Source organism: Lepidochelys kempii, chromosome 8 (genome assembly GCF_965140265.1).
Source record: "Lepidochelys kempii isolate rLepKem1 chromosome 8, rLepKem1.hap2, whole genome shotgun sequence".
NCBI classification, from domain to species: Eukaryota; Metazoa; Chordata; order Testudines; family Cheloniidae; genus Lepidochelys; species Lepidochelys kempii.
In genome coordinates, this window is record NC_133263.1 from 76,845,738 (window position 1) to 76,870,415 (window position 24,678).

The 24,678-nt window shown below is 37.5% G+C and overlaps 2 protein-coding genes across 11 annotated transcripts in view; one reads left to right on the forward strand and one right to left on the reverse strand.

Moving 5' to 3' along the window:
* The window catches only part of GTF2B (general transcription factor IIB), a 32,413-nt gene extending 24,512 nt beyond the window's left edge, over positions 1–7,901 (forward strand). For both annotated transcript variants that reach the window (XM_073357151.1, XM_073357149.1), the window contains one exon: positions 825–7,901. In XM_073357151.1, coding sequence (XP_073213252.1) covers positions 825–958 — 134 coding nt within the window. In that variant the 3' untranslated portion in view covers positions 959–7,901. The remainder of the gene's footprint in view (positions 1–824) is intronic.
* PKN2 (protein kinase N2) overlaps positions 1–24,678 on the reverse strand; it is a 136,081-nt gene that overhangs the window by 10,399 nt on the left and 101,004 nt on the right. For 4 of the 9 annotated variants that reach the window (XM_073357144.1, XM_073357141.1, XM_073357140.1 and 1 more), the window contains exons 9-22: positions 24,394–24,537; positions 24,178–24,253; positions 23,684–23,858; positions 23,284–23,413; positions 22,618–22,754; positions 22,455–22,527; positions 22,283–22,374; positions 17,106–17,282; positions 16,340–16,402; positions 15,915–15,991; positions 13,130–13,272; positions 11,228–11,335; positions 6,517–6,597; positions 4,579–6,438 (exon numbers count right to left, since the gene is read on the reverse strand). In XM_073357144.1, coding sequence (XP_073213245.1) covers positions 6,235–6,438; positions 6,517–6,597; positions 11,228–11,335; positions 13,130–13,272; positions 15,915–15,991; positions 16,340–16,402; positions 17,106–17,282; positions 22,283–22,374; positions 22,455–22,527; positions 22,618–22,754; positions 23,284–23,413; positions 23,684–23,858; positions 24,178–24,253; positions 24,394–24,537 — 1,680 coding nt within the window. In that variant the 3' untranslated portion in view covers positions 4,579–6,234. Of the gene's footprint in view, positions 1–4,578; positions 6,439–6,506; positions 7,591–11,227; positions 11,336–13,129; positions 13,273–15,914; positions 15,992–16,339; positions 16,403–17,105; positions 17,283–22,282; positions 22,375–22,454; positions 22,528–22,617; positions 22,755–23,283; positions 23,414–23,683; positions 23,859–24,177; positions 24,254–24,393; positions 24,538–24,678 lie in introns of those variants that run through there. The other 5 variants (XM_073357147.1, XM_073357148.1, XM_073357142.1 and 2 more) reach the window with 5 other exon arrangements.

The window sequence follows — 24,678 nt, forward strand, 5'->3', positions numbered from 1 at the left end:
GACTTTCAGTTTGTGTGGTTTAGTAATTGGGCTGTTTAAATTATGCTAGTTTTGAGTCTACAGCCACCGTTTTTGCCCAACTAAGCATTTGTACACTTACATCCTGCTTTGCTGAAATATTCAGAATGTAAACGTGGTGGTTGTTAGTATCCCTATTGTAATTATAAACCACTCTGGCAGCTGGGATGGGCTGGAGATTGCATCTTGGGTATGTCATCCCACCCCCCAAATCATCCTGTGTTCACAACTGCAAGGGAGGATGATTTGAGGCTAGTTTGTAGTGGACAAGAATGTCTCTTGGGTAAAGAAATCTCCTATACTTCAGCTCTGTGGTGTGCCTTTGTCTCTCACCTAGACTTACACAACTTGTGTGGTCTTCTCAGACTCTAAAATGCAGCTTGCCTGTCTTTCACATACACAAGTAGAAATGACATTCCTCTGCACTTCCCCCATGATCTTCAAACAATTCTACAGACCTTCATTCACTTCACTATCAAATTCAAAATTACCATCCTTATTTTTTAATTCATACATGAACTAGTTCCTGCATACCTCAAACTGTTTCCTTCCCTTACTTCCTCTGCTTGTCTTAACACTAGCTGCTTCTATAATATCCTCTGAGTGATTTCTCCTTCTGTCTCTTCATTTAGATTCACTGCAGATCTTAGCCAAAACAGTATTTTCTTCCTTGCCTTTACCTCTAGTTATGGTTCTGATTTTAAATGCAAAACTTAGGAACTTGATTACAAAATGGTATTTGAAATAAAACAAAGCAAGAGAAAATGGTTAATCCATGCTTAATTTGCTTCTGTTCATTCCTCTAGAAATAGGAGATATTGCTGGTGTTGCTGATGTTACAATCCGCCAATCTTATAGACTTATCTATCCACGAGCTCCAGATCTCTTCCCAGCAGACTTCAAATTTGACACCCCTGTGGACAAACTACCCCAGCTGTAAAATTGCTAAGGTTACATTTAATTTCTAAAGAACACTTGATTTCTGCCTATAATAAAGGATGTATAAAGTGTTGCTACTGAGCCTTCATATTGTGGAACTGGAGGAGGATATGAAAATCAAACTGCTGGAACACAGCACACATTCCAAGGGTAAACAAAATAATTGTGTGGCATTTTGTATGTATATATTAGTGGAAGTAAATATTTAATGACTGTTGGAACAAGTTCAATTTCATATTATAGTTTAGATTTCTTTTGTAGGGAATCTAGTAAAATGTATTTTGGAAAACAATTGAAATTATGTAATTCCCAATAAACTTTTCCAAAAACATTTACTGCCTTGCATATTTTGCTAGAATGTGACATAGTCGGAGCAGTATAAGATTGAACATAATCTGGCAGATCTTCATACCAGTATGGGTCCTATCAAAAATACTTTCACACTCATTCTCTTGGCAATTTTTAATCTCTAGTGTAGTTTTAATATTTGTAGTTAGCTGCAATTTACAGTATGGTAGACTTAACCCACTGTGCAAACAGTTGCCCAAAAGCAGTTTGAATATTTGCACAACTGCTGCTGAAGGCTTCTGAACTTGTTATGAAAAGATTAGTCATTGTTGGCACAGCCTCCTTGATTCTCATTGAGGTCTCACCCTGTTTCTGTGAATTTCACTTAACTCTGAAGCAACTAAAAGAAACAGACTGAATTATTTGAATTCTTGGACACTGACATCTCATTCTACAAAAGATGATAAACTACGTCAAATACTGATACTGCCCTGTCATTTTCATCTATATCAAATTTGGCTAGCTGATAGTTAAGCTTTTAGCACTGATGCACTCTAAATTAGCACTTAGCATTTGAAATGATAGTCCAGGTGCTGAGGAGTTAAGTCAGGAGTTGTCTCCCCCTCCCCCAAACTAATTGCTTCCAAAACTGGATGCCTCTTGACAGTGTCCCTTTGTGTTCAAAGCAACAAATGTACTTCTGGTTTCTGAACTAATTTTGCATCACAGGTGCAAGATTTACTTTAATTATCAAAATGAACAGCTGAGGGGGTCAGGCTGCTACACATCTGGTCCTAATCCATCCAAGGCAGGGCTCTGTGCCCAGTGCTAATATTACTAATTGTCAATAGTGCTCACTGTTTTCTTGCTGCTTCAGTTTTAATTCCTTTCTCTCACTGAAGACTTGAAATGTGGCAGCTTTAAGTTTCTTTTTGTTTTGTTTTTCATGCCATTTGAAGTCCTGACTACATGTGATCATTAGTTCCCATTCTAGAGTAAAAGGTGGTATCCTGCATATCCAGACTAACTGGGTGGAGATAAGTTGCATTCAAGCTTCATAAACTTTCCCTTGATTGTCAGTAGGTTGATATTCTTGCCCTAGACTACTGTTGTGTGCTCTTACAGTTCCAGTGCCTGTGAGCTAAACCAGGGCCTTTCAAAGTATTGAATAGTTAAGGTTCTTAACTGGTTGACCTGTGTTGTGCACAGTGTGCTAAGGTAACCTTACCAGGTATTGTGCTTAGTAAACCTACAGCAGCTTATTTTAAGACTTGATTTTTAAAAAAACCCCAAGGATTGAAGCTGAAAGTACTGTATGGGATGTCCCCTTCAAAGGTAATCCCCAGCAAAGTTAGTTTGACCTAAAGAAGCATGTTTCATAAAATTTGGGCATGAGGGAAGATATCCTCCAGCACAGAGCGAGGGTGTGGTAGAATGCTGACGACCAGAGAAGAAAAGTAGGAGCCTGCTTTGAGGATTGCTGTAGTGGCACTGAGGCAACTCCTCTAATCTACCTACAGGCCCAATCCCTTGTAGAGAGGAGGAATAATACTTTACTGTCAGATCATAGGTGCTACAGAATAGATTTTTCTGAACTTGAGGGACTTTTTCTAGGCCTTGCAGCCTTTGATACGTCAGTCCTACTACAGGAGTAAATAAGGGTTAGCTGTAGACTATTTTCATCCCATTCATAAGCTTATCTTTAAAAACAGGCTCCAACGTGTAGACAACTCAGTTTTAATTTCAGATCCTAACTCACATAGGTACTCTTGAAAGTCTTTTCTTAACCATAGGTTTCAGAGTAGCAGCTGTTAGTCTGTATTCACAAAAAGAAAAGGAGGGCTTGTGGCACCTTAGAGACTAACATTTATTTAAGCATAAGCTGTAGCTCATGAAAGCAAGTACTCCTATTAAAGTAACTGTCCCCATTTATTTCACTTTCTGGACTGAGTGGTGCTAAAGAATGGGCCCAGATGTTTTATGGGTGGTGGTTTTTAAATAAACACTACCTTTTCTCACATAAGGGAACATGATCTCTAGCTCTCAGGATAATCTCCTACTCTGGTCCCCTTGGGGTGCTCTTTGGAGAGGGGCTTTTTAGGTTCAGCAGGTAACCCATGCTCAGAAGACTCATGGTCCAGCTTGTAGAGTAGTACCCAAGGGAGGCATCTGTTTAGGAAAGAATGAGCATATACATCATGTGCTGTATTATCAATCAGCCTGATTAGTGAAGGGGCAGGATTCCTCAGCTGCATCACCAATGACCTGGACATTTAGATTTAAAGTAGCTTATAGACACCTGTAGTATGAAGGCAGTAGGCATTGCTCATATGCTGCTAATTAAAATGTAAGTGAAAAGTTGCTACAACTTATTAAAATGAACAGTGGTAAAATTCGGCTTTGCTTAGTCAGGAATCAACCATGTATAACACTTTTTTTTTTAAATTAACAGGAACTAATCTTTATATACCATCATCCCTGTAAACATTAAGCTATTAAAGGGTGCTCTTACACAGATGGTCATATTAGGCTCCCTTGGACTGTGTGCCAGTGTAAAGTAAGCAGCAATTAGTAACTAAGGTTCTACCAAAAAGTTTGGAGTTTTGTTCTAAGTGTCCTCTCTTATGGTGGTTAAATATCAAATTCAGAAAAATCTGTGGGGGAGTGAAATATGTAAGTCACTACACAGTCAATCAGTAAAATCATATTTAGGACACAAGTTACAAACTATTTATACTTTAATTTGTGATATTAATGACTGCAAAACACTTCGAATGACATTGTTAAAGGCACATTTCATTTTAATGCATAGTGTACCATTCTAAAATATCCTAATTTCCTTACAAAGTGCTTGAGCAGCCACATACAGATAAAGTATAGCAAAATATATTTACAATCTAGTTAAAATCTTAATCTGCCTAAAAATAATTTTAAAAAACTACAGAGATAAAATTAGTGCTTTCTTTCAGCTTAACTGTGTGAACATACCCTGCCCTACTATTTTTTTTTAGTGATTTACTTAGATGAAGAAAAATTCTGTACAAGATGTAGTTACAAAAAGGTATTTCCCAGGGTGCTTTTTAAATGCTAAGCATCCTCTTTTAGACACTTTTTTCTCTATATATGTTTGGGAGCCCAAAAGGGTAAACAGACTGTACCTCAAAAGTATTGAGTGCTTAAATTTTTAAGTTGTTTCGTTCGCACTTCAAAGATAATCAGCATCTTGAAACAAGTTAAATTATATTGTTCCCACTTTAAGACCTTCATTTAATAAACCAAAAACATGATTTCTATATTCTGTCCTGTTGCCATTCTTCCTTTTTGCCTAAAAGGAAACTGTCCTATACATTATTCAGGTCTATCAACCCATTTTCTCCCAGAGGCCTCATGGTTCAGGACTTCTGATATTTAGTGTTCTAACCAACAGTCATTTACTTACAAAAGGTTCACTTTTCAAAAGTAACACCTTGGTGTTTCACTACTCCATTCTTTAAAGATCAGCATGGTTTGTGTTTCTTTCGTATTTCATTTGGAATATGTAATTCCACAATCTGCACTCATTTGACTTTGGATTTTTACAGTCTTTGCTAACCATTTTCTCTCCAGGTACCCAGATGAACCTACAAGAGGTAAGCACAGGATCAAATATAAATGTTATTGAGTTAAGGAAAACACTGAACTTGTTTCCAAGAGTGGCTGTTTACTTACAGAACACTGACAGCCAAAAATAGTTCTATGGAGGAGTTTAAAAGTACACACAGTATCTGGTCTAAACTATTTTTTGACTTTTGAGGTACAGGTTTTAGTGTTGAAGTTTATAAAATATACACTTATCAAAAATATTTATACATTCTGTTACAACATATTGCTTTTACCCTCCGTAATTACCAATCTAAGTTCTGGAATTCAGTGGCCCAAAATGTATACAAATGTTAGTCTATTAAATCAGAGTTCTGTGATGTGTTCACATGGCCACTGTGCAAAATTCATGAAGTGGTACAATTAAATTACATGCCTGTAACTAAGAATGCATTACAACAACTTCCAAATATACATGTTCACAGCATGTATACATTCAAAACCTTTTGTTTTCTAAGATATGATATATAGTAGACAAGATGAACTAGATAGCTAAATATGGTATGATTAACTTAAGATTTGTCCAATTAGTGGAAAAAGGCTTGGATTTCAAGAGTACAGAAGTGGATGGACTTAGGAACACACGCTATTGATAAGACTGAACAGACATTCTTATCTGCTGAGTCCCTTCTCCCTCCCCTTCCCCCCCCCCCTTTTCTTTTTTTAAGCCATGCTTAAAAGCAAAAACTGTTTTGGCAAGTGGCTTTGGTAAACTTTCAGGACCTGTCTGTGTTTTGTTTTTATGGAAGCACTTTTACTGTTCTCTCGCAAAGGCATTTAACACTTTTTTTCTAATAAATACCATAGAAAATTTACAAAACAAGGCATCAGTTCTTAGTTTCCATTTTAAAACAAGCTGAAAGTGTGCATAAGTCTAAAATTAAACATTTTTGGACATTACAGTAATTTTTTTAAAAACTGACCATTTGCCTTCTCCAGATAAAAACCATATTCTCATGAATGTCAACAGCACCCCAAACTTCTATTTTAAGATGGCTGAATAAAATTAAATGGTTATCAATCTAGCTCAAAATCTCCCTCCCCACCCACTTAAGGCATGTATTTTACAATGTTATCTGCTGTAGAAAAGTAAAAATTACAGTACAGATTTAAGTGTGTCCATGAGAGGGAGCTTAATGTGGCCTGTAGTCACCAACTCAGCTTAAATGCTATAGAACTGCTTTCCAGTGCTCAGATAAGTATGACATGGAGGCCACTCTTCACAAGAGTATTAAACAGTACACTAAATCTTCATGTGAATAAAAATCAGAAGCTACAGGTGGCACAGAGCAATTGAAGGGTTGGTATTCTTCTGAGCCGGTTAGCTAGGATTTCACAGTATCTAGAAATTTAACACCAATCAGCAATGTAATCAAAATCTCTGAATGTTTCCTGCTCTTCTTCTGAAAGTATCCTGGGTTCCCGGGGTGGAGTGAGAATAGGTGCTTCTGAGGTAAATTCATCATCAAAATTACTAACATCTTCTCTTCCTCTAATGGTGGGTACAAAAGGGGGCTTCACTTTCTTAGCCAGCAAAGCATTCCAATCTATTAGCTGTAAAACAATTAATTGTGGGTTAGTTTCCTGCCTCTGAGAATTAATATTTTACAAACTACACTAGCTTTTACTTACCCGGAAGAAGTGATGCTTTTTCACATCCTCGGCATCTTTCTCACCAGCTCCAAGACGCCGCTCTGGATTTCTTCGTAGCAGCTAACAAAACATTTTGAAGATCTTAGCACTCAAAATTGGGGGGGAAAATACAGAATAGGTAGCTGATGCTACAGTCCAAAGGAGCAAGGAGATTAGATTTACTGGAAAAGCACATACTCTGTCCTAGAGGAAATGTGTTGCCCATGGAGTAGAAGAGGCAGAGGCAAAGGCAAAAGCTCTAAGTTTCTTTACAAATTGTAAAATTTACTTAAGCTTGTCATCTTTTCCCTCATTTAACCTGGGAGAAAGTGGGTCCTTACAGCATCCATTTCTCTCCACCCCTCCATACCCTGTTTCACAGGGCTCAGTTTTGTTAGAAAAGGCTGAAAACTGCTTCATGCTTTGCCACAGAGGGAAATGTGAGATTTCCAGTCACTGAAGACCCTAAATTCTGATCTCCATATAGAAGCATGTTATTCTATAAATGGGCCCATAAGCCAACACCTCAATTCTATGCTTGTGTTAAGTTTCTAACCAAACAGACATTTAACTCATCCTTTTACTAAATACTGTCACATACCACACTCATCCATGACCTGAACACAACAAAATAAGTTAAAACTAAGAGGATAATTAGTATCTACCATATCTTTAACATGCAAGTCCTAACACCAGGTCCTGGGTGATCACATGGGAAAACTCTGTTCTTGCCAGTAAGTGTAAGTGTCCAGTTTGTAGTGACTATTCTGTAAGGCCGCTCTCTTTCACTGGGCTAACAGATCAGCAGCATAGAAATAAGAACGGACAGCAATGGTTTGGATAACCCACCACTGAAAAGCAGTATTAGCCACTGAGGTGAAGGAGTGCAGAGGTACTACCATTTCCATATAATTTCATAGGATAACCAGTATCTTTTTGCCCATGAAGTCACCATAGCATGAATGAAATGAATGCTAATGGGCACCTTTATTACTTCCTTTGCAACTTTCCATAATAAGCAATTTCATCCACCTTGGACGGGATTTGCAAGGCTTCTGTTCCCTTCCTTACAACCTGTGTATTGAACAAAAAAGAAGTCCCATTTCCTGGACATGGACCAAGTAAGATCATATTTACAAGCTGTGAGGGGACTGGATCCTAGAAAGAAGTGACTTTGAAAAGGACTTGGGGGGTTATGGTGGATAACCAACTGAACATGAGCTCTCAAACGGGATACTGCAACTAAGAAAGGTAATGCAACTCTTGGATGTATAAACTGGAATATAAAACAGTAAGGTGGTGCTATTACATTTGTATACAGCATTAATGAGACTATTGCTGGAATACTGTGACAAGATCTAGTGTTCAAACTTCAGGAAGGATATTGACAATTTGGAAAAGGTTCAGTAAGAGCACTGAATGATCAGTCTGGTAAACCAACCTTACAGTGAGAATCTAAAGAGCCACCATCTTTTTATCTTATCAGAGAGATGGTTAAGACATGACTTGATCACTGTTGGTAAGTATCTGGGGGATATTTGATAGACAGATCACTATGCCTTTGTCTGCTATCTTGTGGAACTGAAGCTATGCAAACTTGAAATAAGGAACAACTTTTTTTAAGCAGCGAAGGTAACTGGCCATTTGAACAATTTACCAAGGAAAAAGTGTTAGATTCTCCATCACTTCTCGAAAGACCAGAAGATATGCGATAGTTCAACCAGAAGTTATTGGGCTTGTCACAGGAATTCTTAGGAGGAATTCCATGCTTATGTGTTATGCAGGAGGTCAGACTATATCACCAGTGTGGTCCTTCCTGGCTTTAAAAATCCATGAAATCGGGCTGTCGCATGTTTAAAAAAATTGCAATTAATTGCACTGTTAAGCAATAGAATACCATTTATTTAAATATTTTTGGATGATTTGTACATTTTTGAAATACATTCATTACAATAACACAATATAAAGTGTACAGTGTTCACTTTATAATTTGATTACAAGTATTTGCACTGTAAAAACAGTATTTTTCAATTCACCTAATACAAGTACTGTAGTGCAATCTCTTTAGCATGAAAGTTGAACTTACAAATGTAGAACTGTTTTTGAATGCATTTTTTGTACATAATGTAAAATTTTAGAGCCTGCAAGTCCACTCAGTCCTACTTCTTGTTCAGCCAATCGCTTAAACAAGTTTATTTACATTTTCAGGAGATAACGCTGCACTCTTCTTGTTTACAATGTCACCTGAAAGTGAACAGGTGTTCTCATAGCACCGTTGTAGCGGGCATTGCAAGATATTTACATGCGCTGATGAGTCATATGTCCCTTCATGCTTCAACCACCATTCCAAGGGCTATGCGTCCATGCTGAGGATGGGTTCTGCTAGATAACAATCCAAACCAGTGTGGACTGATGCATGTTGATTTTCATTATCTGAGTCAGATGCCACCAGCAAAAGGTTGATTGATTTTTTTTTCAGGGTTTGTGTTTTGTAGTTTCCGCATCAGAGTGTTGCTCTCAAGACTTCTGAAAGCACGCTCCACACCTCATCCCTCTCAGATTTTGGAAGATACTTCAGATTTTTAAGCCTTGGGTCAAATGCTGTAGCTATCTTTAGAAATCTCACATTGGTTTTGTCAAATCTGCAGTGAAAGTGTTCTTAAAATGAATAAAGTGCTGGGTCATCATCCGAAACTGGTATAACATGAAATATATGGCAGAATGCGGGTAAAACAGAGCAGGGGTCATACAATTCTCCCCCAAGGAATTCAGTCACAAATTTAAACAATGCATTTTTTTAACGAGCCTTGTCAGCATGGAAGAATGTCCTCTGCGATGGTGGCCGAAGCATGAAGGGGCATATGAATGTTTAGCATATTTGGCCCGTAAAGACCTTGCAATGCCTGTTCTCACTTTCAGGTGACGTTAATAAGAAGCGTGCAGCATTATCTCCTATAAATGTAAAAAAACTTGTTTGCCTTAGCGATTGGCCGAACAAGAAGTAGGACTGGGTGGACTTGTAGGCTCTGAAGTTTTACATTGTTTTGTTTTTGAGTGCAGTTATGTAACAACAACAACGAAAATCTACAGTTTGTAAGTTGCACTTTCACAGCAAAGATTGCACTACACTACTTGTATGAGGGGAACTGACATAATATTTATTTTTACAGTGCAAATGTGTATAAATATATACTGATTTCAATTACAACACAGCATACAATATATATGAAAATGAAGAAACATCCAAAATATTTAATAAATTTCAATTCGTATTCTATTAATAGTGCGATTAAAACTGCAATTAATCTTTTTAATCACAATTTTTTTTTCAGTTAATCGCATGAATTAACTGTGATTAATCAATAGCCTTACTATGAAGGACTGGGAACTGCTTGGATGTATTTTATTGCCCTAATATTGTAGGAGAATAGCCGAGCCTCCTTCTGCCCAGCTTCAGAATGAAAGATCCTGTAATGCAATCTTAAATAGTGCAGTCTTCCTTTACTGCTATATTAGAGTGGAGTTCTCTTCCTCTTAATATGAGATTATCTAAATGGGGTCAGTTTAAATCTAGTGCATTTGGAAAAGATTTAGATATAGATGTCAATAGTTTTAGGTTTAGTCGTATGACTTGGTACGGTATGCTTTATCCAGCAACTGAAACATTTTAAGTCTAAGATTTAAAGGAACAAAGCTCTAATCACATTTCAACAGATGGGGCTTTTTAATCTGCTTATAGAATTTCTTTCCTTCAGTTTTAAGGTTAAATATTTGTTAGCAAAACTATCTTCTGTCCCTCCTAAACAGTGAAATAATTTAGCATCTCAGAAGGAAGATAAATGAAATCACGCAATTCACCAGACGGGGTGATCTCATGAACTAAGCATTCTGTTTGAAACACAAAACTGCATGCTGTGTCTACTCAGGTACTGGAATCTGTTTTCTGAGGTTAATCTGAGCACAATAAAATTCATTTAGCACATTTTCTGGAAGAAAAGTAATGGTCCTGTCTATTCTATGGGGACATTGCCAATGCTATGGATTTTTTTCTTAAGGGTTTGCCCTGGTGCGTCTGGCCAAAATTCTTATACTATTGGAAAGCACACTGTATATTAGTTGAGCATATGGCTGCACCCTTTAGCCTAAGGTATTTCACTTATGCTGTGTCTCTACAATTGTGCCTCCTCTCCCATTCTTACGAGAAGAGACTTTTAGATGTAGTGTGTGTGGTATTTCCAACCCCTGACAGAATGAAATGTGAAAATCCCAAAGTCTCTTCTTAGCATAGAATACTCATGTGGTAGTACTGAGCTACCATGCGAGTCTCTGGGAAGGTGTTCTGTTACAGAATTTCCTATTTAAATGTGGCTGGGAAAGAATGTATCTAGAAAAATCTGGGTCAGTGTTAAGAGATTAACAAAAGTTTAATTTATAAAATGTAATGTAAGAAGTTTTAATGAATGAAAATGATTTTGTAGGAATTTTTTTTTTACTAACTAGAGAATGTAAATAATAGTCAAACACTTAAGTTTCATGTTAAATCAAAATGGTGATGCTGATTTTAAAAAGTAACAGTGAAGCAGTTCTGAAACCAATCTGATGAGAAAACAATGTCAAATGTAATGCAGGCACTTAAATTCCCCTCTTCATGGAAAACAATAATTAGACAACAAAAACATGAAAATATTTCACTCTTTTACTATAGTCTTACCCTTCTCATTATAGAGATGGCTTCTGTAGAAAGGAACCGTGGATATCTTACTTCATCATTTACAATACTGTCAAAAACCTCTTCTTCATCATCTCCAGGGAAGGGTGACTATAATAAAGTAGTTTAAGGAGGGGAAAAAAAAAGACAAATCATTTTTGGAAGCTAACTTTTAAAATCAACCTATTATTTCTAAATAAACTAAAGCAAGTTGCTGCTGCTGCCATATTTAAGGTAAGGCAAACAGGAGAACAATTGCCTTATTGCACGTTCAGCTGCCCATTCAGAGTTAAATGTCTCAATGTGTCAAATTATTTTCCCTCCCTGTAATAGATAACGCAGCTCTCTATAGGGGAAAATGCGATAGTAATACTACTTATAGACAGACAAGGCAGGCCACAACATCTTGTCCCTTAATCATTTTTTTTAAAAACGTTTGGTTTTTAAAAACACATTTATAAATAGTTTTCCTGTGCACTGAGGCATAAATAATAAACTATCTAACATGGTAGAGCATTTATTAGTACTTGTTTCAGGTGGCTGCCACTCCAAGGTAATGTGGTCATCCCAAATTCATTTTGAGAAAACATTTACCACATCATACCATCCAGCAGTTTTTAAACTGTGGTTTATGGACTATTTGTAGGTCATAGGGTGTTGGTGCGCTTCATTTCCATTTGAAGAAACAGACGTTAGGGGTAAAGATGGAAAACGGACAAAAGTAGGTTGTGTGATTAACTTTTTTCTCAAAGGACAGAATGCACATGGCATTAAAGACAGCTATTATTAATAAATACTTCTCTAATACTATTTTTCAACTTAAGCAGTTGTATCACCTTTAAGGAGTTTTTGCAATTAGGGCAGGAGGGGAGGTAATATTCATTTATATATGCTAACATCTATGGTGCAGAATTTCTTGGCTACTACAAAGAAAACAAATTAGATAGGACATTCACAGAAAGTGTGAAGAGCAAAAGGGTGTTGTAACCATGTTATGAGATATGAGGATATAAAGAGTGAAGGTAGGTGAATCTTATTACACCAACTTCTGTTGGGGGAAGGAAAAAGCCACCAACAGAAATTGGTCCCAATAAGAGAGCTTACCACAACTACCTTGTCTCTCAAGAGAAAAACAGTAAGTCAAATGCTAAATAAGTGTGTCTTGCATCGTGACCTACAGGTTGCTGTGAGAGCACACTACAGTTTAAGGTTGAATTTCAACTTCCATTGTAACTTTCCCCCTTCTTCAGAATATCTTGATTTTCTCCCCAAAACTGTTAAGTTGAAATTTTCCATGCTTGCACTGAGGCCAAAGTTGTGGTATATTGGTTTTTGTTTGTTCATCTAATTTTGCTTAACAAACAAACCATTTGGTTTACAATCTTAGATCTTTAAAAAAAGAATCCAATACTTTTTCCATATGTTCTGATCTGAAATTGCACGCTCCAGTGTTAAAAATAGCTGTTGCTAGAACTTCAGCCTTGTTTTTGTAAATCTCCCTAATACTCAGTCTAATCTGAAGGTAACTGGTGAAGTGGTTTGAAAGTTACAAATGATTAAGTTTGGTATTCAAACTGTATAGTGCCACTGAAATCAATGAGCTACAATGATTTACACCTGCTGAAGATCTGGCCTATAGTGTTTTCTATTCCTCTATTTTTAACAGCAAAAAAAGCTACACCTTCAAGTTTTCTCATTAAGATATCCCATAAAAATCCATACAGGATATGGAACCAGGCCTATATGATACAATAGCTGTAAGCTTAAAAAGGTAGGACATTCTAGAATTCGAGAGCTTGAGATATCCAGTTTATTTTTGTAATCATGCTAGGTTTTATAAGGTTGCTTACACACATCCAAATCTGATGGACTATCAAATATTTTTTTTGCTACAACCATGCTTACCTCCCCAACTAGCATCTCATAGATGAGTACACCAAGACCCCACCAGTCCACAGCTCTTGTGTAGGATGTTTCTGTCAACACTTCCGGTGCAAGAAATTCTGGAGTGCCACAGAAGGTGCTTGTTCTATCTCCAAATCCCATTCCTGCAAAAATTACAATATTCATAAGAAACAAGATGTATTCTTACTACTCCCCTTCCAAGTAAACAACTGCTTCAGTCAGTAAGATTTAGTGGGGTGGGAATAGGTATTGTTTCATATTCTCTGTGTATATATAAAGCCTGCTGCAGTTTCCACGATATGCATCTGAAGAAGTGAGCTGTAGCTCACGAAAGCTTATGCTCTAATAAATTGGTTAGTCTCTAAGGTGCCACAAGTCCTCCTTTTCTTTTTGCGAATACAGACTAACACGGCTGTTACTCTGAAACCTGTCTTCAACTATGTAAAGGAAAAAAATTAATTATTGGACTTCAACAAATGAGTTCAGTTTACAAATCTTTCCCCCCTTTGTCAGCCGTGCAAACACCGTCTTGGCCCTGTGCTTCGAGCTGGATTCTCTGTCTGTACATGACTACCCGTACTGATGATTCTGCAAGCCAAATTAGCCCCTCCGTTACACCTTGGTCATCACATTGAAGACAATGCGCTTGGAGAGATGCAACAAAGTGGAACTTAGTAAACAATTCTGTTGGCACATGAGAAGAAATAGAACACATTTGTCATTTGCAGCACTGCAACCAGAGCAGGTAACAGAAGTAAAAAAATAGCATACACTTATTTTTGACACTCAGATAAGCAAAAAAGATTACGATGTACATGGAGTGAATCTGTTGAATAAGGTTTCATTTTACATAATCATTTTTCACAGCAGAACTATAAATTAGTAGGGTTTCTTCTACCAGATTCTAGCATATGACATCAAAGTCAGAGAAAGTCTTGCACAGGATTTAGTTGAAGATATCCACAGTATACAAATACGACGATATAACAAATCTCTATTAAAGTTGGAATGATGATTATTATTATTTTGTATTACCACAGTGCCTAGGGGCCCTAGTTATAGACCAGGTCCCCCCGTGATAGGTGCTGTATGTTGCACCCCAGTAGTGACTAAGGGTATTACTGTAGACATCACTATGTCATGATACTAATGCTCAAGGGCATCAGGGTGGTTGGGACTGTGAAAATGTATAGGGAAAGGTGTACTACCTCTTTAAGGGACAGGCTGGAGCTGACAGCCTAGGGATAATCAAGTAGGCCCTGCCACTTTCTGGGGCTGGGCTATTTAAACACACAGAAGCTGAGGGGAATAGAACCCAGACTGGCTGTTGTGGGTGGTGCTCTCTCTCTCAGGCACCTACAGATAAGCCTAAGCTGACTCAGAGACTTCGGTGTAGACTAAATTTGGGAGCCCTGAGTAACGGCCCTGGTGAACTGTTCGTTGCAATGAAATATGATTAAAAAGTGACATGGCATTTGGTTAACTTATGTTGGCTTCTCCGTGCCTTGGCTGTTAAAGTGAATCTACTGCTGCTCTGCTTGGGAAAACTGAGGTGCAGCTCACCTGCAAGGCTGTATCAGACCACGAGGACGCATGCATGGATTGTCCACACCTTCAGAGTGACATACAACATTCCGTCCCCCAAAACATGCTTCTGAACAATTATACAGTACTAGTGCAGTCTTCATGCTTTTTTACCCCATACCGCCACCCCCAAATATAACATCTGCAGAAAGTGTAGAATTAACACTATGGCAATGGCACCAAGGACTGTTGTGGTATTAGGAGGTTGTGGGTACAAACTCTGTGCCAAACTTTAAAGGTAAACTGCAAAGAAAAAGAATAATTTTCCATGTTAAAAAGTATCCTATAGAGCTTGACTTTATTGAAAAACGAGGAAATCTGTCTCTCTCATTGATCTTTTACATTTATAACATGACCCTTTGTCATTTTCTAGGAAGTTTTTGTTTATAGTCGAATAGTCACATAACTAGTATCAAAGATATGCAAACAATTCAACTGTAATCTTTGACCTACTGCCCTCAATTTACTAAATTCCATTTCCTATAGTGCTGGCACCTGGAAAGTTGTAGGACAAGTAAAGCAAGCTGGAAAAGGAAGAAACAAATCCGGTTAGATTCGTCCTGTTGATGGCCATCCCTCTCCCCCCACTGAGTTGTTAGAAAAGGGGACACATGTCCCAATGCAGGCAGAGAATCTGAATTACTGATACTAGATCTGTTTTATGTCTCATTTTTAAGAAAGCAGCTAGACGCCAGAAACTGACTATTAAAATGTGGGTCCTTTTGAAGATATTTCACTATTTTGAGCTGTGCTCTATTTAGGGAGCTATTTCCACTGCACTTTGTTGTGTGAATTATTTTAAAATTGTTGAAAGTGGACAATTAATTAGAAGGGAACAGTGTAGATGGAAAGAAAATGAATGCTTCTAAATATTATTGGATGATGCTTCTAACAGGACAAAGTACTGTTGAGCAAAATGTGATATGACTTATTATTAACACGCAGATATGACAAAGTAACAACCCTCTTGCGTACAGTCATTCCAACAGAAGAGGAGAACCCTGATAGCAGACACTCGGGTGATCTCCCCACTGAGGGTCTTTTGCTTCCACTGTTCTCCAGCTGAAGATCCCAGAGATTTTTTTCTACAATGATATATAGACAGAGTAAATATGCTAGGTGCTCCTACCTCTAAGACTGCTTAACTGCTAACAGTCAAGTGTAATCCAACTGAAAAATCATTTAAAAGAAAAGCAGTTACCTTCTTTGCAAAGACCAAAGTCGGCTATTTTCACAAATCCTTCTGTATCCAGCAATAAGTTATCCAACTTCAAATCTCTAAAAAACAATATTTGAAAGTAAAATGGAATTACTGATATGCCTATAGTGATACTCAATAATAATAAGGCACTCTAAGATAAAAAAGTTATTCAAAAATAAAAGAGCAGTACAATGTCCCTCTTAAATTTAGTTACCCCTTTCCTGATTTAAGACTTCCATCAATAACTTATGGTTTACACTCATAAGTATGTCAGAACAAACTTTTTCTGCTAGCATTGAAAGGAATATAACAAATAAAAACATAATGCGTCCAGTAAGCAAATCAGGGTAGAGATGAAGAAAAACAGTGTTAAGAAAAGGAGAAATTATTAAAATTCCAGTAGTGAGAAAGTATTGATTACTTACCTATAAACTATTTTGTGCTCATGTAAATACTGGAGTCCAAGAACCACACACGCAGCATAAAACCTGTTCGAATAATTAAATAAAAGCTAGAATTTCAGTGCATTTCAGTCTTGCTAAATTAATCAGTGTTTTTTATTAATTACTTTCGGAAGAGTGCAGATAGTCTGCATATAGAAACTTCTCTTCAGAGGATTTTTTAATATGTGATACATGTGGAATTCTATACAATTCTAAGTCAAAGCTTTAAAATTTACCAGGTAAAAGTTTAGACAAATGTGGCCCAACCTGTAACATGTTTTGTCTGCCTATACTGTAGTTTTCTATGGCACCCATTGCCATAGTATCCAACACTTCCCGCTGAAGCCGGTACATTTATATAATCTTTTAATTTCAGCTAACATTTTAAACAGACTACTAATTCTTCAAAATAGCATTACAAATATTACGTATTTACATTTAAAGGCAATTTAGATTTAAGCTATTAGCATATAAGCTTACATTCTGACAGCCTAAAAAATGCTTTGACTATCATAACCAAAACAGAATATATATTTTTTCTTCTAACCAAACTGGGTTGAATGTATTTTAACAAGGCTTTAATCTTTAGTCCATTTAAGATGATTACAGTACTAAATGAAGTGATCCAATACACAAGCATGCGAAGGCAAGAAAAGTTGAACATAGTATTTTTTTCAGCCCACTGAAACAGAACAATGTATATCAAAGCTTTTAAATATTTAATGGTACTAACAGTGTGAACACTTACACTGCTCTTGGTTCAGAAAAGACATCAGTATGAATGTGCATCATCAGGTCTCCACCAGCAGCATATTCCATTACAAAGCAAACGTGATCTTTGGTTTGGAAACAAGCAAAAAGGTTCACCAAAAAGGGATGCCGTACACTATTCACAGTTTCAAAAATTCGCTTTTCACACATAAGGCTGCAAACAGAAAATATTTTAATAGCAAAATTTAAAACTGAATGTTATATTACAAATTTCAACACAAAGAACAATACAATTGACAAGACCGCCCTCATCATCCCCCACTCCCCACCAAAGCTTTCAGAATACCTGAATCTTTTTCTAATTTGATAGGATACTCTAAACACTAAAATTTCAAAGTGCAATGCAGCATTTTAACTGTACAACTCAATTGACTATGAGGGGAGTTATATGGCTAACATCTCATGAAACTCTTTGAAAACATACCTGTTGGAATTTCTCAATATGCCCACAAATTTAAACAAAATATAATATTTAAAATCAACTGATACAAACTGTACTTATATCTATGCACGTAATATTCAAGCGGTGGGAAAACCATTCCACTGCAGATTTTGGGCACAGACAGCTGAAGTATTACCCCTGGTATTTGCTATGAAAACCATTCCATGAATATACAGTCTTGTGATTCAGTTGTCTTTTTCTTTCTGCATGTCATGACTATACATGCATACATACATTTATTCTCTCACAGTGTAAAGCACCATAGAGTCAAATCACAATGAACAGTAAACAACGCAAGAGTCACTGGCCAGCAAAATTCCTCCATGTTTTGCAGACTTCACATAGCCTTGAGAAGCACACCACATTGTATCCCATCCAGTCAGCCCACAGGTGCAAACTATGTGGCCCACGGGACTGTCCAGACTGGCCCTCGAGGCTAGCCCCCAGCTCTTCCCCTGCTGTCCCCCCTCCCCCGCAGCCTCAACTTGCCGTGCCACCAGCGCTCTGGGCGGTGGGGCTGCGAGCTCCTGCCGGGCAGCATGGCTGAGAGAGCCGCTGGCCTGCCCCAGTGCTCTAGACTGCGTGGCGGCTTGGCTGGCTATGTCCAGGCAGCACAACTACCAGTCCTGGTGCTCTGAACGGCATGGTAAGGGGTCCCAGGGGGCAGTCAGAGGACTGGGGGCGGTTGGATAGGCATGGGAGTCCTGGGGGGCCTGGCAGGGGTGTGGATGGGGTCAGGGCAGTCAGGGGACAGGGAGCGGGGCGGGGGGGTTGGATGGGTGTGGAGTCCCGGGAGGGGGTTGGATGGGTCAGAGATTCTGAGGGGGGTAGTCGGGGCAGGAAGTGGGAGGGGGCGGATAGGAGGCAGGGGCCAGGCTGTTTAGGGAGGCACAGCCTTCCCTACCCGGCCCTCCATACCAGTTTCGGAACCCTGATGTGGCCCTCAGGCCAAAAAGTTTGCCCACCCCTGAGTCAGCCACATAGCTGAAAAACAAACACTCACCATGGGAGCCCTTTGCCCCTGGCACCAGTCCCTGGAAAAATTTTCTTCAGCAATTTTCCTCTGCTCATCCAACCCACATGCCCTGTAAACTCAAGTTTTCTTTGTCTCAATGATATCTCTCGTCACTCCAGTTATGTTGTAAATTTGGGAGATTGTCTCCTTGCTAATCATGAGCAAAGTACAGATAACATGCACTAGTCACCTATAACATTGCAATGCAAAGGCAGAAAGCGTCTTAACGTTTCCTTGAAGTCCACGTCTCCCATACACATAAGATGCTGAAGGCAAGAGACTGCATCTTTGCTTCTCCAAATGTGTCTGAGTGTCACTACAGCAGCAGTCGTGAGTTCAATTCTATGTCTGATCTCTACATGATTTTTAACATCCCTTGTAGTCACACACTGCACAGACATTTGAAGTGCTCAACGTACTCCAATGGTTCCTCAGATTTGGGTAGAAATATTTTCACCTTTTCTAACAGATGTCACCATTGTCTTTGAATATCTAACTTCTCTGCTTCCATTACTACTCTTTCTAGAAATTTGTGCACCTCTTCTTCTGACAATCTGATCAGGTCAATATCACTGGTGAAGCACAGATGACTAATTTTGTATCCACCAACAGACATCTCCTATAAGTTTCCATCAGTGGCTCCTCTTAATATTTCTTCAAGATAACAGGTTGAAGAGGGTTCGTGGATAGCAAGCACCCTGGCTGGCACCTATCCTCAAGTCAAACCAACTACTTTGCTCGTGTCCCACAAACATGAAAGCCATCATGCTTCCATAGAGGTTTACCTTCAGCTTATTACGTTTTCACCAATCCGATCAACCATAGGATTTCCCAAAGAGGTTTGTCCCATATGCTATCAAACACCTTAGCAAAATTCACAAAAACTTCCATCGTTCTCCAGTACTCTCTCACATAGCACATGCAGGTTGAACATTTGCTCCACTGTACCCCTTCTAGGTCTAAAACCCCTTGTTCTTCAGTCAGAAAGTTTTCTATCTTGGCTGCAATTCTCTTTAGGGTGTATCAATGACATTTCCACAAAACAGCTGGGTCTCCCCTTTTATGAATAGGGACTATCAGGGACTGTGACCAAGTCTTCCAGACTCCCATATCACAGTTACAAGCTTATGGCATGCCTAGATGAGTGTCTCTCCACTTAATTGTTTGTGTTTGTTAATTAATTAATTGTTTGTGTTTGTTAATTAATTAATTGTTTGTGTTTGTTAATTAATTAATTGTTTGTGTTTGTTAATTAATTAATTGTTTGTGTTTGTTAATTAATTAATTGTTTGTATTTGTTAATTAATTAATTGTTTGTATTAATTGTTTGTATTTGTTAATTAATTTGTATTTGTTAATTGTTTGTGTTAATTGTTTGTATTTGTACTTTATCCATTCCAGAGGCTTTACTGCTTTTCAATGTCTGCATCACATTCTCAGCTTTTTCAACTGTAGGCTGATAAGGATATATCAAGCTCTCATATATAGATCTCCTCTGCCTTTTTCACTTCCAACTTAGAATTTGTTTCACTCATATTAACAGAGTTCTTGGCAATACCTATCCCAAGTGTTGGGTGAAAGGGTATTTTTCCTGCCAAGAATCCTTTCAGAAAAAGAGTCCTGGTGATTTGATAGGCCTTCCTAGTGGCATTTGCCACAAAAGGATTATGTATGGTGATGCACTGTTCTTCAAGCCAAGCTTCTTTTGCCACTTTAATCAGTGAATCTTTTGCCACTTTAATCACAATATGGGAATATTGCTCTCTCTTTTGCTTTCATCAGTCTTCCTTTTTGCTCTTAGTTTCCTTCAACGATCACACAACTCAATAATCTTCTCGGTGATACAGCTTTCTTCTTTAGGATCTGAACTCCTGGGGAAACATCCATGTTCTCTAATGAAGCAGAAAATGTTGTATTCTATCTGATGTATGCTACTAGTGCAGAGGTCAGCAGCTTTTGTTCAGTTATCTTCTTGAATTCCACTTTTTTCATGGACTTTCAGTTTGTCAATGTTATAACACACTCTGAAGGTACTTGCTTCAGGCAGACCTGAAGAAGAGCTGTGTGTGGCTCTAAAGCTTGTCTCTTTAACCAACAGAAGTTGGTCCAATAAAATGTATTATCTTACCTCTATGAATACACAGATCAGTTTTGGTAGAGGACTGCAAACATAATGCTCCAATTGGTTTGACATCCTAGAACCTCGACACATATCTACCTACGTAACACAGTTATTTCCCCACTTTTTGTATATTATACATAAGATGAGACTTTTAAAACTCTACTGCCTTGGCCACATGGTTTGGAGAGTTCAATAAGCTACTGAACTACTCATTGAAGTTGGGCAGAATTCCCCAGTTTGTGTTTCTCTTTAGCTTGAAAAAGGAAGAGTGTCATCAAGTATCCAGTTTTGCCAAATAGATTTTTGACAAAAGTTTTAGAGGATATTATGCTGTATGTGCAAACGTCTCGTTTTGAAGCCCTAAGGGACAAAAATGAGAGGAACCCCTGTTGACTTATATCCAAATGTTTTCAAATTTCTTAGAGCTACATACAAATAGTTAAGTCAAAGTAAATGTCCCTCCACACAAGTTCAACTCAGTGCTTCAAGATAGAAGCTCCCTCTGAGGTGCTTCATTCTGCTCACATATTTCCTCTCTAAATGGAGTGGTAGTAATTACTATATACTGTTGGCAAGAAGGAAAAGGATGCTGGAAATTTTGTCCATCCAAGAAGTTTCACTGGGACTAAGTGGTTTGTAAAAAACCCAAAAACTCCAGGACTATTTTTCCAAGTAACTCTTGAATTAATATTTTAGTGTAGAGATGATTTTCACATTCTGTTGTAAACCTCAAACTGCTATAGAATGAGATCTCAACATTTATTTTGAAAGAGAAAAATCAGCCTGCAGATCCAGTAAAGATATGTTTTACTTTGGACTGCTAAGAAAGGAATGAGTTTCTAAAGTCAATGAGTTTCTTCGTTATATTGCCTGTATTAGAGAAACATCTGACCATTAGTTTTGACTATATTCCTCCTTCTGCTTGATTTTATTCTTCTCAAGGTCATGTTTGTTTCCTGGGCTCTGGAATTATAGGTTTTTTTTAACATAAGAATAGTGACCTGGAATTCAGGAGTTTTTTTTAACCTCATCATTTCGATGTTTGGACAATGTCTGCTGAGGTAACATTCCTCAATATAGTAAGCTCAGATCATAGCATAATGGCCCCTCCCAGTGGGAGGGTAATTTGTGTGTTCTCTCCCAAATGAAAAAGGAGACTAGTTACACTCCGAAGATCTACAGACTAAGATGAAAGCCTCTAGTAACACCAATTCCTATGTGTTAAGTTCATATTTATATTGGCAGGTAAAGGGAAACCTAACAGTTTTTGACTGATACAAAAAACTCATAGAAATCATATTTGCAGCTACAATGGGAAATTTCTCTTTCCACTGTAGCCACCTGAGAACATTTTCATATGTTTAACCACAATACTACTGTTTAATTGAATGCAACTAGACTGAGAAACAAATACCTTACATGAGAATTCCTCTGCTAAATACAATCTGAACTCTCACTCTGGGCTCAGTAACATTACTCCGTTAAAGTCTATGATAATTTACAACCCAGTCACTATTTCCTGCAGAGGAAAAAGAATATACATCATCATGTATTAGTTACTTTCTTGAAACTGACCTGTCTACTTCATCACGAGCAACAATGTCTCCTTTCTTTAACGCTTTAATAGCAAACATCTCATTTGTGTTTTTGTATTCAGCCAGCAGCACCTGAAAGAGTAGATAAGTGATTTATTCAAACAGGTGAGTTTTTATTTTTTGAATACACTTGTAGTCATCAAAAAATTTACCTTTCCAAAATGACCTCTACCCAGTACAGCACAACACCTAAAATCTTGCAGACTAAATTGAAATCTTTGTGTTCTGTAAAACAGCAATGAATGTAAAAAGTTACAGAAAACTTCAAGTTAGGGTTAACAACAAAACAGTCAAAAAAACGAGTGTGTATTTTACCTTCTATCTTCAGGCTCTCGTATGTTGGTACTCTTTATGTCTGTGTGTGGAATTTCAGGCTCACAAATTATTTCAGGTTGGAGTTTTGAAACATTACTCTCTCTCTCATTTTCAAAATCAAAAGTAGTTTCTGCATCCTGTGAAATATGTAGAAGACACAGAAATCTGAAGATTTAGAAAATGAGACTGCTGAAGAATGAAGAAAGGTACTATATTTAAGGAAAGTGAAGTAAAAAATAACTGCAAAACTTCAACAGTGTGAAATTCAAAGTATCAATTAGCCTAAAATGCTGTATTTACTGACAGGCCTCTGTTAAATCCTATTCTTCTAAAGTCATTCCACTCTTTGTGAATACTAACACACACTTCTCTATAAATTGCAGGAGTTGGTTTTTGGGCCTATAAAGCTACCAGTAGGAAAACAGTGTGACTTAAACACTTAAAAACCACGGAAAAAGGCCAATCTCTATAGCCAGGATTATAACATACCATGTGTAATTGTGTACAATTTGATAAAATTTCACACACACAAATTGTAGCATTCTCTATTTAAAATAGAAGGAAATAAATGCATTGTAACTACAAATGTTGTAACACAAATATTAAATATTTGATTAAAAATGTGACATGCTGTGCAACACTTTATGACTAGTTTAAATGTCCTGCCTGAACGGGTGTATCCGGTCCCTTTTTCTCAGATGAAGAGTCACATATTTCTCCAAGGGACGATGCACGGGGTGGAGCAGGCGGAGGTTCAGATTCAAGTTCAAAGTCCAATTTGGCTACAGGAGAGTCACTTACAGAAAAACAAACACACTCAGAGTACAATGGCGACTGTTTTACTAGTATTAAAAATACTTAAGAAAAACCTGTTTCAATATGGTTTTAAAACATCTTACTTTTTCCTTTTTTAAATAAATACAACAAATGGCTGTCCAACTAGAAAATGTCGAGGTTTTAAATTCTGTAGACTAAATAAGGAAGATTTTTTTCATTTACATGAGTAAATAAGAATTGCACCATTACTTTTGTACGTAAATCTGGCTTCAAAATCTTAGGCATTTACCTAGCTGACCGTGCTAGTTCAGGGATGCATGTATCAACCACTGGCACTGTAGTAGGCACAGAAACTTGAGGGCTGAAGGTACCAAAATGATTTACTGTAGGAATAGCTCTTCTCACCAGCCTTCCCCAAGTGGCAATATTAATATTCATTTGAGGAGCTCTGAGAAACGTTTTGCCTGTAGATATTGTGAATAAAGAAAATAGAGCACAAGTAATTTCTTTACCTATTACCAAAAGCTATAATTAAAATTCATCAGTTTATAATTTATGGAGAACAAACTGAATTTGTCATGTTCCTTAGCAATTTTCAATAATCCACCATTAAATGCTACTGTATAATATACAGTTCTAAACAAACACTGTTGAATGTCATATTAAAGATTTAACTATCACCAATTTTATCTGCAATTACATTTTAAGACTGCATAAAAACATGCAAATCTGTACTACATTTTTAGCTTTATAATTTAATTTTAATTCCTAATAAATTGTTACCTTGTTGTTTTGAAAAAATTTTCTTTTGTCTCTGGAGTTTTGGTCTTCTTTCAATAACTGGATTAAAAAATGTAACCTGCAGTTCAGATAATTTGTATATTACAATTCCACTTTCAGAATACAATGCATTATTAAGAGTTTATTAAAAGCGATTGAAAATATTCTGCAATTTAATTATTTCAAATGTGATTTAGTTTTTGCATTAAGTGCTCTTACCTCTGCAAATAGAGTACCCTGTGGTTCAAGATAGAGACACATGCCATGTCGCTGGTTGTCTAAGAAATCTTCTAATCTCAGAAACTTCACTGCGCACAGAGACCTCCAATCACGCCAATAAACTGAAATTTCTAATTCACGTGACTACGACAGTAAAGAAACAAAAAGAAGGGTTACTTACTAGTTGCCTCTGTGCAGTCATACTTACGGGATCTAGCTCCTCTAGTGTTGAGGTGGAGATCTGTATTCAAAAGCTGGGGATGCAGGAGCACTCTCACATTACGA